Source organism: Aquarana catesbeiana, linkage group LG01 (genome assembly GCF_042186555.1).
Source record: "Aquarana catesbeiana isolate 2022-GZ linkage group LG01, ASM4218655v1, whole genome shotgun sequence".
Classification (NCBI taxonomy): Eukaryota; Metazoa; Chordata; class Amphibia; order Anura; family Ranidae; genus Aquarana; species Aquarana catesbeiana.
This window is the reverse complement of record NC_133324.1, coordinates 318,486,164-318,499,577: the sequence shown is the minus strand read 5'-3', so window position 1 is coordinate 318,499,577 and position 13,414 is coordinate 318,486,164. Positions and strand designations below refer to the sequence as shown.

General features: G+C 39.3%; 1 protein-coding gene across 4 annotated transcripts in view; it reads left to right on the top strand.

The window, feature by feature from the left end:
• DAO (D-amino acid oxidase) overlaps positions 1 to 13,414 on the top strand; it is a 73,519-nt gene that overhangs the window by 34,657 nt on the left and 25,448 nt on the right. For all 4 annotated transcript variants that reach the window (XM_073630039.1, XM_073630032.1, XM_073630022.1 and 1 more), the window contains exons 2-4: positions 3,388 to 3,600; positions 4,350 to 4,464; positions 12,759 to 12,835. In XM_073630039.1, the coding sequence (XP_073486140.1) occupies positions 3,407 to 3,600; positions 4,350 to 4,464; positions 12,759 to 12,835 (386 nt within the window). In that variant the 5' untranslated portion in view covers positions 3,388 to 3,406. The remainder of the gene's footprint in view (positions 1 to 3,387; positions 3,601 to 4,349; positions 4,465 to 12,758; positions 12,836 to 13,414) is intronic.

The window sequence follows — 13,414 nt, the reverse complement described above, 5'->3', positions numbered from 1 at the left end:
GGTGACTTGGTGATAAAATTCTTCTGTGTAAATTACACCTCTGTGCAAGGTGGTCCCTTACCTTACCGCCGTAAGGTAACGGCGTGAGAAAATAAAGATGACAAAGGTAATCCAGATCCCTGCCATAAGCCAGCAGCGATTTTTCTTTGTATAACTCAGCGGTAGGTACAAGAAAAAAGAGGGGGGGTCCGCTCCAGGTCCAATATGGTGTATAGGAGGGAGTTAAGAATGGAGGTCCAGATCGTGAAGTATGTTATGAATGGGTAGGTTTTATTAAAAAAGAGCCAAATGTACTCACATTAAAAAATAAACAAACAAAGCACAGCACCACGAGCGGCGAGCTCGCAACCTGACGTCACTTCCGGTGCCTATCTGTTCCAACGAGTAGCGCCACGATCATGTGACTTCATCATGAAGGATTAACTATGTGTTTTTTTATTATTGTAACATCAGCTTACATCGTTTTGTTCACTATTGTCACTTGTAGCACTTGTACCTTATTTTCTATCTACTGGCTACCGTTTATCCCTGTGTGATTATTACCTAGGATTTTATTCTATATATGTTTTATTGTATGTGTATTTTAGTCATTACATAGAGTGCAATATCATGCATTGATTTATTTTATGTCATTATTTGGGTTTTGGTTGACCTATCTCTTGTTTGCTGCAACTAGGCCTTTATTCTGGTTATTTTAAGTAGCGCAGGAATATTCCTTCCTTTACTACCTTAATACTCATGCAGTTGTCATAGGACGTTGATATATTCAGTTTATACCAAAGTATCGTTTACACTGAGTCATGGATGACTAACATAGCCCCTAGTAAATAAGTGGTGGCACAGACAGTACCCTGGTGTCAGACTGCACAACTCTGCATGCTTTATTAGTTGACAGACTTGACTGACTTGATGCCCTGCCAAGTTGCACACTTTGAACTGGCAAAGAAGATTTTCCTTGCACTTCAGCAAATAGTAAAATTGTCTTCCCGAAGCCAGTCTGAGTATTCTCAATGAGTTTCCCTACTCCTGATAATAAGGTAGGTCATTGGTAATTGATACGTCTGGTGACATAGGTGCAGGACAATCTATATAGTTACTTTTATTTATATATTTGTGTCTAAAAACACTTTGAAACACGCACAGTTTAGATATAGCTTTAAAAAGTTCATACAATAACTCCAGCAAACGTTTATAGATCTTTCTATAAAATGTGCATGCAGGAGCTCCAGTAAATGTTTAATTCTGAAAACAACCATTTTTACAATTTGTATGTGGTATTGTTGGCACTATTTTTTACAATTGACATTTGGGAATATACTGAAGTTAGAACATACCAGTGTTCTCTTTGTAAACATAGAGTAGGTCGATGGTGTTAATTTGTGATTAAGTTGATTGCTTTGTTTTTGAAGATACAATTAAAAAGGTATTGATGGATATTTTCCTGAAAACTTGTGGACAGTCAATGGTGTTGTTCCTATGTGGTGGCTTGTAAAAAAAAAAAAAAAAAACAGTCAAGGTATATAACAGTACTCTGGCCCACATCTGGTTAGTTCATTGAAGTTTTATATATAAAGTTTGCATTGTGCTCGGAGTCAGATTTATAGTGTAACACTTCAACTTTTCTACCTACATTCTCTATAAAGTAACATTAAAGTAGAACTATGGGCTAAACATTTTTTTTTTCATTTTGGATACAGTAAGAAAGGGTTCTAACTTCTGTCAGATTTTTTTTTTTTGCCTCCTGTGTCCCATTGCATAGATTTCCCTTCACTTCCTGTCCCATAACCAAACAGGAAGTGAGAGGAAATCCTTGCAAATTAAAGTGGGAGTAAATTCCCTTGTATGATTTTTTTATTTATGGGGAAACCTATAAGGCGGCTTACCTATAGGTACAGTAATTATCTCCTAAACGTGCACTGTTTAGGAGATATTTACTTTAGATGCAGCCAGTGATGTCTCCGGTGCATGCGCCAGTGTTAATTTAGTGGACTAAAATGACTAAAACATGACTAGAACACACTAGACTAGAACACTAAAATGACTAGAACACACGCTGGCTCAGCGGGGATCGCTCCGCCGATCCCCGCTGAGCAGGAAGATGACAGGTGCATCGCTGCACGCTGTGCAGCGACGGACCTGTCAGAGCGCCGCTCTCCCCTATGGGGGGATCGGATGATGACGGTCCGTAGTGTCCGTCGTCATCCGATCCGATCCGAAAACGGAGGAAAAAGTAGGTTTTTCCTCCGTTACACTTTTCGGATCGGAGCGGGTCGGATGTCAGCGGACATGTCACCGCTGACATCCGACGCTCCATAGGGATGACTGTATGTCCGTTTTTCATCCGAAAACGGATGGATGAAAAACGGACATACGGATCATCCGTGTGAAAGAGGCCTAAAACTAAAACAATTGAGATGCCTAAAATACGACTAAAACTAAAATGCCATTTTAGTCAAAAGACTATGACTAAAACTAAATTGCAATTACTGAAATGTACTGCAGATTTTAGTCGACTAAAACGTAGGACATTTTAGTCGACTAAAATGTACTGGAGATTTAGTCGACTAAATACGACTAAAAATAAAACAATTGCAGAAGACTAAAATGGGACTAAAACTAAAATGCCATTTTAGTCCTAAGATTAAAATTAACAATGGCATGCGCTCTGCAGGAATGGCATACCCATGCCGTTCCTTCAGAGCTTTGCCATAAACAGTGACTCCCGGGTGCAGGATTGAAGTCATTTCCGGCCCGGCCATTCATATCGCTGAAGCCTGCGAACCTGGAAGGAAGACCGGGTGAAGATGGAAGCACTTTCAGTGATGACAGCGCACCACTGGAGAGTATAGTTTTCAGGTAAGTCTGTCATAATGTGCTAGTATTCGATGTTTACTACCGATTTAAGGGCATTCCTTGTTAACCCCCAGGTCACCAGAACTGGTGTTTCCATTGGAAGATTTCCCCTCTTTTACTTTTCTGGGGACATCCCAAAATTTTGGGATTTTCTTTTACTTTTGATAATGATAATGGTGGTAATAATAATGTTAAACAAGACAAATAGAGAGGTCAAATCTCTTTAACAGGGGGCACAAACAGCAATAAAAACTGACAAGCATTCACTCTATCCAAAACTAAAAAAATGTTTTGCCTTTAGTTATACTTTAATTACAAATCTGGGAGGAAGAAGGGGAGAAGGTGCCCTTCTAATGTCAGCAGGTGTGCTTACTTGGGAGCTCAATGACAGAATTCTTGCGGGATATAGGAACAGGTACATGTTGAACTTTAGTATCAACCAGAAGCTGAAGTATTAGTTTTAGGTACACTATTTAATGCTATAAAATAATAAATTAGCGCCATGCGTAACTTTACACTTGTTTTGTCCTGCAGGGTATTGGCGGTCAGGAAAATGCGTGTTGCTGTAATAGGAGCTGGAGTGATTGGCCTCTCCACAGCACTGTGCATTCATGATCAGTATCACCGCACAGTGCACCCTCTGAAGATTGAGATCTATGCAGACAAGTTTACCCCGCTCACCACAAGTGATGGAGCAGCCGGGCTATGGCAGCCGTATCTATATGACCATGGAAACCAACAAGAAACGTAAGTCACCGGAGTAATAATGGTGTAACATTTTACTTAAAGAATAAATCCACTTTTGTTGAGAAAAAAACATTCCTGTCTGGGTGATCTATGGACATTGCAAGGATTTTAACAAACTTTTGTTGCAGAGTCCTACCTTTTGTTATTCTGAAGAAATCCCTGTTTGATTCTCTGTACCCATGTGCTAAGTAAGTCTAATGGGAGTGGTTTCATAATTATCAACCAGCTGCTGCACCTGCAGGGTTCTAATGAGGAAAATTAAAGGGTCTGCATCCCTTTAGACGTTATTTTTTTATTGGGAGTATCTCCGCAAAAAAAGGATATTTTTGTTGCAGGGGATGCCATAAAACTGACTTGTATCTTAGTGTAGACTTCTGAGAAAATCAGTGAGCCAATCACACAAGCAGGAAATTATGTTTCTGGGGGGCGTTTTGTATACATTCTGTGTACAAAACCCTTCCAGGCAGCCATATTGCATTGCATTTTACAAAAAATTACAGAGCTGCAAGATTAAAAAGAAAAGGTCACTTTTAATTACATTCAATTGCAATATGACTTGTGTCGCAAATGTATATGCTTTATTATTATTTATTTATTTATTTTTCCCACGAAAGCGGAGTTACTCTTTGAATACAATTCTCATTTGTTTCTAATTGAGTTTACTGCATATAAATTCCTAGTAAATATAAAGGTTTTGTTTTTCTTATGTCCACTCAAAGATTGAAAGCACTTTACCTCTTTTTTGTCAGCCGATGGAGCAAGGAAACCTTTGATTACCTGCTAAAGTTTGTACATTCTGAAGAAGCCCAAAACATGGGGCTATTTCTACAGTCGGGATACAATCTTCTAAAGGAACCTGCACCTGTATGTACATAGACTAGACACACAGTTATTTTACTGTAGAATATACTGAATATATATTGGCATTTACAGTTTTAACCGGCTCCTGTACATTTACGTTGGCAGAATGGCACGGCTGCGCAAAGTAACGCACCCGTACGTTACTTTGAATGTGCCGCCGTGTGCATTTTTATAGCACTAATTGCTGTATAAATGACAATGGTCCCAAAAAAGTGTCAAAAATGTCCGACATGTCCGCCATAATATCGCAGTCACAATAAAAATCGCTGATCGCCGCCATTACTAGTAAAAAAAAAAATATTAATAAAAATGCCATAAAACTATCCCCTATTTTGTAAACGCTATAACTTTTGCGCAAACAAATCAATAAACGCTTATTGTGATTTTTTTTTACCAAAAATATGTAAAAGAATACGGATCGGCCTAAACTGAGGAAAAAAAATGTTTTTTTATATATTTTTGGGGGATAATTATTATAGCAAAATGTAAAAAATAATGCGTTTTTTTCAAAATTGTCACTCTTATTTTGTTTATGGCGCAAAAAATAAAAATCGCAGAGATGATCAAATACCACCAAAAGAAAGCTCTATTTGTGGGAAAAAAAGGATGTCAATTTTGTTTCGGAGCCACATCGCACGTCAGTTAAAGCGACGCAGTCCCGAATTGCAAAAAACGCTCTGGTCAGGAAGGGGGTAAATCCTTCTGGGGCTGAAGTGGTTAAAGGGACACTAAATAATATCCCTATTCTTCAGAAATCGTACATACACATCTAATTCCCAATGGCTCTGTAATCAATTTCTTTGGAAATTGTTTCTTACTGTGTTTTTCTGCCTCTTTGTAACGTCCTCTGTGAGCTCCCGAACATCATCTTTTGCCCTTCACTTCCGTCTGTATGCACATTAGTTGCAGTGCACTGCTGTATGCATACTACAAATCCTATAATCCATAGCCTATAGTCCATCTTGCAAGTGAGGGTGTCTACGTTTCTACCTATAATAGGCAGTCAGATCATGGCAGCAAAATAAAGGAAATTGGAGATTTGGGGAAGGTGGAGAGCAATAGAAGGGACTTTTTTTATATTAGGAATACATAGTTGAATGGATTTTTTTTTTTAAACCAGAGTTTAGTGTCACTTTAAATTAACATGTATATACTGTATGTTGCTGTTAAATGCTCTTTCCCTATCATTGTGCTTACATCTCTTTTTGTCTGTTCTTCTGCTTAGTTTAAATATGCATGTATCCTACCATGAGCAAAAGTGATAATATCATAGTGGGCCTTATGTGTAAAATTATCAGAGGAATGTGATTTTATGTTAATCTTAAAGGAGCTGTAAAGTCTCAAGTTTTTTCACATTAATGCATTCTATGCATTAAAGTGAAAAACCTTCTGTGCTGCAGCAGCCCCCCAGAGCCCCCCTTTTACTTACCTGAACCCTTTCGTTCCAGCGACGGGAACGAGCCCAGCAGCTCCAGCCGCTGTCTTGGGTCCTGATTGGATAGATTGATATTAGCAGGAGCCATTGGCTCTCGCTGCTGTCAATCAAATCCAGTGACACAGGAGCCGGGGGGGGGGGGGGTTGCCCAAGTCCTGCTGTCTGTCAATGGACGTAGCAGCAGGAGACTCGTGAGCATGCCCACACGGCTGCACCCATGAAATTCAGCTCTCCGTGGGGGCACTCAAGAGGAGGAGCCAGGAGCGCCACCCGGGTACCCCAGAAAAGGAGGATCAGGGCCACTCTGTGCAAAACCCTTGCACAGAGGAGGTAAGTATGACATGTTTGTTGTTGTTTTTTTTTTTCAAACAAACCTTTACAATTACTTTGAGCCGGCCATAGACAATTCCTGCTAAACCAGCTGAGATTTGTACCAAGTATGGGTAGGCTGCACATTCCTAGGTTGATCAATCGATCAACTTGGGTACAACCAGCCTGCCGGATTTTGCTCTGTCTATGTCCAGCCTTAGCAATCAGACTTTCTCTTTTTATCCTGTGCACTTGAAATTTGAAATTTGGTATGGGCACAGTGAAAGCTTTGTTCATTTGTAGCTCTCTTTTCACACCAATAAAAAGGGAACATTTTTTAATTATTTGTCACAAGATGATTTTTGAGCAAAAATGTAACTCTCTTTGTGTGATAAATTTGCTTCCACGGATGGAAAGATCCCTGATGCACATAGGGGGTGATTTACTAAGAAGAAGGCACTGCACCAGTTCGTACATTAATTGGTGTGCCGGAAAAGTCATTAACCGGACGTATGAAGCGGGGCACATTGAAGCGCAAATAGCGATAATAAATACCCGCATATGTAAACTGCAGCTGTTGCTAGGGTGACTGCAAACTTCTCAATGATAATAGCGCACGTAAAATACAATTGGTTAATTTCATCTCATTGGATGTGTCTTGTTAGGTAATTGGTAGGTGTTCTCAGTTAATTAACCCCTTTTGATGCTAATCTCATTCCTATCACTTCTAATATATCTTTGAAATGTGTTTTTTCTTTTTTTACCCAAATATTTCAATACATTACAAAGAACAGAGAAGTGTTTCTAAACCCAATAAATTAATATTTTCAGATCTTGATCTTTAAAGGTGACCATACACTGCAATCAGTTAGATCTTAAATGCATTAGATTAAGTGCAAGAGCCTGTTTGATTTCCTATAATTTGAATTAAATGTTCAAGTGCGTCTTCCTATTACCTGTTTTTCCTTAATATCGAGTTGTACAGAGATTGGCCAATCAGATTGCATAGTGCATGACCATCTTAAGTGCCAAATTTGGAATGTAGATATGCCATTACCGACTTGTATTTTCCAAACAATATTTCTTGGGCATTAAACAAGGCACATGAGAAACCACCTTTTTTCAAGACATGCTAGAGTGATCAGGAATCTTCAAACTACGGCTCCCCAGCTGTTGCAGAACTACACATCCCATGAGGCATTGTAAAACTCTGACATTCACAGACATTACTAGGCATGAGGGGAATTGTAGTTCTTGAACAACTGGAGGGCCGTAGTTTGAAGACCCCTGTGCTAGACCATTATTATGCCTCCAGAATTGGGAGTGTGGAATCTACCCAACTTCTCTCTGCTGGTGGACACAAGAACCTACATCTATAGATATATCTATATATACAATCAGGTCCATAAATATTGGGACATCGACACAATTCTAATCTTTTTGGCTCTATATACCACCACAATGGATTTGAAATGAAACGTACAAGATGTGCTTTAACTGCAGACTTTCAGATTTAATTTGAGGGTATTTACACCCAAATCAGGTGAACGGTGTAGGAATTACAACAGTTTGTATATGTGCCTCCCACTTTTGAAGGGACCAAAAGTAATGGGACAGATTAACAATCATTAATCAAACTTTCACTTTTTAATACTTGGTTGCAAATCCTTTGCAGTCAATTACAGCCTGAAGTCTGGAACACACCAGGCGCTGGGTTTCATTCCTGGTGATGCTCTGCCAGGCCTCTACTGCAACTGTCTTCAGTTCCTGCTTGTTCTTGGGGCATTTTCCCTTCAGTTTTGTCCAGCAAGTGAAATGCGTGCTCAATCGGATTCAGGTCAGGTGATTGACTTGGCCATTGCATAACATTTCCCTTATTTCCCTTAAAAACCCCTTTGGTTGCTTTCGCAGTATGCTTCGGGTCATTGTCCATCTGCACTGTGAAGCGCCGTCCAATGAGTTCTGAAGCATTTTGCTGAATATGAGCAGATAATATTCCCCCGAAACACTTCAGAATTCATCCTGCTGCTTTTATCAGCAGTCACATCATCAATAAATACAAGAGAACCAGTTCCATTGGCAGCCATACATGCCCACGCCATGACACTACCACCACCATGCTTCACTGATAAGGTGGTATGCTTTGGATCATGAGCAGTTCCTTTCCTTCTCCATACTCTTCTCTTCCCATCACTCTGGTACAAGTTGATCTTGGTCTCATCTGTTCATAGGATGTTGTTCCAGAACTGTGAAGGCTTTTTTAGATGTTGTTTGGCAAACTCTAATCTGGCCTTCCTGTTTTTGAGGCTCACCAATGGTTTACATCTTGTGGTGAACCCTCTGTATTCACTCTGGTGAAGTCTTCTCTTGATTGTTGACTTTGACACACATACACCTACCTCCTGGAGAGTGTTCTTGATCTGGCCAACTGTTGTGAAGGGTGTTTTCTTCACCAGGGAAAGAATTCTTCGGTCATCCACCACAGTTGTTTTCCGTGGTCTTCTGGGTCTTTTGGTTTTGCTGAGCTCACCGGTGCGTTCTTTCTTTTTAAGGATGTTCCAAACAGTTGATTTGGCCACACCTAATGTTTTTGCTATCTCTCTGATGGGTTTGTTTTGTTTTTTCAGCCTAATGATGGCTTGCTTCACTGATAGTGACAGCTCTTTGGATCTCATATTGAGAGTTGACAGCAACAGATTCCAAATGCAAATAGCACACTTGAAATTAACTCTGGACCTTTTATCTGCTCCTTGTAAATGGGATAATGAGGGAATAACACGCACCTGGCCATGGAACAGCTGAGCAGCCAATTGTCCCATTACTTTTGGTCCCTTAAAAAGTGGGAGGCACATATACAGACTGTTGTAATTCCTACACCGTTCACCTGATTTGGATGTAAATACCTTCAAATAAAGCTGAAAGTAGTGAAGCCCGTAATGATAGATAAAAAAACTTTTATTGTAGTAACTTACAGTTGAAGCTTAAAACAGCATGCATCAATGATAGGAACAAACGACTGCAGCAATCAGCGTACGGATGTCAGCCTGCCTGACATGTTTCATCGTAACAGATGTCTTCAGAGGCATGGCTACAGCTACAACCGCACGCTATATATATGGTATGGTTAGTGGGTGGATCAGAGGGGATATAATCAAACTCATCACTAACAGCTGGGTAGGATGTGTGTCAGGATAAACCTGGTTAGCAACTGATGACGCGACAGCGCACGGCCAATCAGAAAAAGGAGAGGATAGGAACAAAAAGAGGATGGCAACAGATGACTCAGTGCCACCTCATTGGTTAACCTATCTCTCAGTGAACAGAAAAATTTAAAAATGCCAGATAAGCATGAACAGGCGACGAGGAAGAGCGCCGGCTGTGCGGTCCGGCTCAGGGACATGAAAAAGGCTAAAAATGTATTTTTGATTGATCAGACAAAAAACCTGATATCATATAACTCAATATACACAATAAAAAAATATGGAAAAGAATTAACACCCGCACAGATAAGCTATGAGATTAACGCCTGTCATGCAGTATAGATCAAAGGCATAGAATAAAACGCTAGACTTTGTATAACAAATCAGTGCCTGCATGGGAAAAAAACACTAACCTATGTATAACAAACCAGCGACTCACATGCAACTAAGCAATAGACATTGTGAATGCGATTAATCGCACACATTTCAATAAAAATACATGCATGCAATATACAAAAATACATGTGTTAAAATCAATACAGATGATTGTAAACATTATTAAAAAATATTGTTTTAAAAAATATTGTTTTAAAAAACTGACCTAGACCCAAGATTTGCAAATAAATAAAGGAGAAAAAACAAATAAATAAATAAAACGAATAAAGGAGTGTATTCATGCTAACTGTTATTAATGAAGCTATTAACATCCCACTCTACGTTTAACCCATATGGCGTATAGCATTTGAGGGTGTGTATCCATCGCGTTTCCAACCTCGAGATTTCTCTCTTGGTGTAACTACCTCTCCAATGGGGTGTGAAACGATCAATGGCGGTAATCAGAGTCCCTACTGGATTTCTGTTATGACATTCTAAATAGTGACGTGAGACCGTGTGCTTAGGAAAACCTTTCTTTATGTTTTTTATATGTTCCTTTATTCGCACATTCATGGCTCTCATAGTGCGGCCTACATACTGTAGACCGCATGGACAAGTCAATAAGTACACAACATTTTTTGAGGTGCAGGCGATGAAAGTATCTATATCATAGACCTTTGTGGTGGAGTTAGATTTAAATTGACAAATTTTCCTATTTTTATCGCCATTTATGCGACACACTTTACATTTGCGACATGGGAAAAAACCTTTTGAATTCTGAAAAAAGGGGACCCTATTGGGGGCATCAAGAACATTAGGGGCAACCTGCAGCCTTAGGGGAGGTACTCAAAAAAAATATACATTGGAGCCCAGTTTCACCATGAGCCCTAGGCCCACAATTGTCCCAAACCTGCATTTCAGATGGAGGTGGTTTCAAAATAGAGTTCTGCTCCCAACCTCCTCTTCACTTCATATCTTCTGAAATTCCTGTGTCACTGGTTAGATTGACAGACCATCATGCAGCCTTTGCAACTCTTCTGGTGCAAGGGTTTATCTCCCTAGCTCTTGTATTGGAAAGGTTTTAGAGATTCTATTCCCATATTTTTACATTTCCAAAGCAAAAATGGACCCTATCTTAGATCTCAAGGGCCTAAATGTCTTCATTCAGCCTCAAAAATTCCATATGTAATCCACCAGGTCTGTCATACCCTCTTTTTTTTAGGGATACTTTCTGACATTTGTAGACATCATGGATGTGTACTTGAATGTTTGTATTCTTCCAGCACATCAGTGATTCCTCTGCTATGTTGTGGATATTCAGAACTTCAAGCGGTAGTAAACCCGCAGTGACTTTTTTTTTTTATACACCTGTAAGGTAAAAGGCATAATGAGTTAGTACTACGAGCTGATTATGAATTACTTACCTTAGAACGAGGCGTCAGTATCTTACCTGGTCCACGCCGAGGTAGCTGACATGTTGCCTCGGCGTGTCTTCCTGGTATCGCGGCTCCAGCGCTGTGAGTGGCTGGAGCCATGATGTCATCACTCCCACGCATGCTCGCGGGAGACTTTTTTCCGGCAAGGTCCGGCATCTGCCGGGCTTTCAGCCGAGAATCCCCTGTGCGCATGCGCTGCTGCAGTCAGCGGCTTATTGCAAGGGGAATATCTCCTAAACCATACAGGTTTTGGAGATATTTTTTTACCTACAGGTAAGCCTTATTATAGGCTTACCTGTAGGTAAAAGTTAAAAATTTGACTATACAACCGCTTTCGGTTTGTGGTCCTGCCATTTGGTCTGTCTTCCACAGTCTTTGTACTCATCAATGTTCTATTTCCTGTTCTTGGACATCCCCCTTGCTGGGTATCTGGAAATGAAGTATCTAATGCCCCGTACACACGGTCGGATTTTCGGACGGAAAATGTGTGATAGGACCTTGTTGTCGAAAATTCCAACCGTGTTTAGGCTCCATCACACATTTTCCATTGGATTTTCCGACACACAAAGTTTGAGAGCAGGATATAAAATTTTCCGACAACAAAATCCGTTGTCGGAAATTCCGATCGTGTGTACACAAATCCGACGGACAAAGTGCCACGCATGCTCAGAATAAATAAAGAGATGAAAGCTATTGGCCACTGCCCCGTTTATAGTCCCGACGTATGTGTTTTACGTCACCGCGTTCAGAACGATCGGATTTTCCGACAACTTTGTGTGACCGTGTGTATGCAAGACAAGTTTGAGCCAACATCCGTCTGAAAAAATCCATGGATTTTGTTGTCGGAATGTCCGAACAAAGTCCGACCGTGTGTACGGGGCATTAGAGTGGTGCTCAGACTTTCCTATTGTCATTGGAAGGCTACATCCTTAACTGAATAGATCAAAAAGAAAACCTCTATACACAGGACTTTAAATGTCCCTCCAATGAACACAAACCTAGTTCAGAACAATTATTTAAATAGTAAAAAAAATCTTTATTCAAACAATTAAAAAAAAACACGTGTGTTTGTGTGTATGTAGGTGTGTATATATATATATATATATGTATATATATATATATATATATATATATATATATATATATATGTATGTATATATATATATATATATATATATATATATATATATATATATATTTGGAAGTTCTTTATACACAGGCCCCACCACTCTGTGTTTTATGGTTTTGCTTTTGCCATTGCTTGTTAGCAAACTGTAGGTGGCAGTATAACCTAGTTATCTTTAAAACATGTCCCTCAATGAATTTCCTAGGAAAGGATTTTTACAGTGAGTACAAAATCCAATTATTTTCATTATTTACTTTTGTTGAACTCTGGAACCTGCAAGTCATTTCCTATAGTATTTTAATGTAATTGTAGTGGTTAAATAAACTCATTGATCTAAAAACAAATTTAAACACTTCCATTTTCAAATTTTCCTCACATAACATAGTAACATTCTAATAATATTATCATTTTTCCAGGAGCCTTCATGGAAAGATGATGTCCTAGGATTTCGTCAACTAACACCAAGAGAGCTAGAATTATTTCCTGGATACAGGTGTGTAAGTGAAAGTTGAAAAACCAAGAATGACACATTGACATATGTTTTGTGAACAATGTCTACTTGGCACTTCTTTTTTTTGCCAAGTTACTACTTAAACGTAATTGATGATGCAATGTCATAATGCAGTACGTGCAGCAGTCAGAAGCCCTTAGTTTGTGATTGTGAGGAGGCTGCATCTGCATTTTATTATTTTTATTGTAAAATGATAATATATTATTCTGATTATGGAATAGTACAATTTTGTAAAGGTCTGAGCCTTCTTCTTATGGGGTCTGAGATAACCTTTGTGTACTGTGCACTTTTTGCCATTTTGTTCCATAAACAGTTGTGTTTAAAACATACCTCCTGGAGCACAACTTGTTTTCTTTTTTGCTAGCTTTGTTGAGGGCTGCCAAAGTTGGTGCTAGAAATGGAGATATCTAGTGGAATACATCTGCAACTGCATTTGACTGAAGCTTGCTTTTTTTGGATCATTTTACCTAATCTTTTTTCCTTTTTTTTACATAGTCAGTTTTGCGCTCAGTCTAGATTGACCATATTATTCGCATTGTATGTAGTTACAGCCTTTCTGAT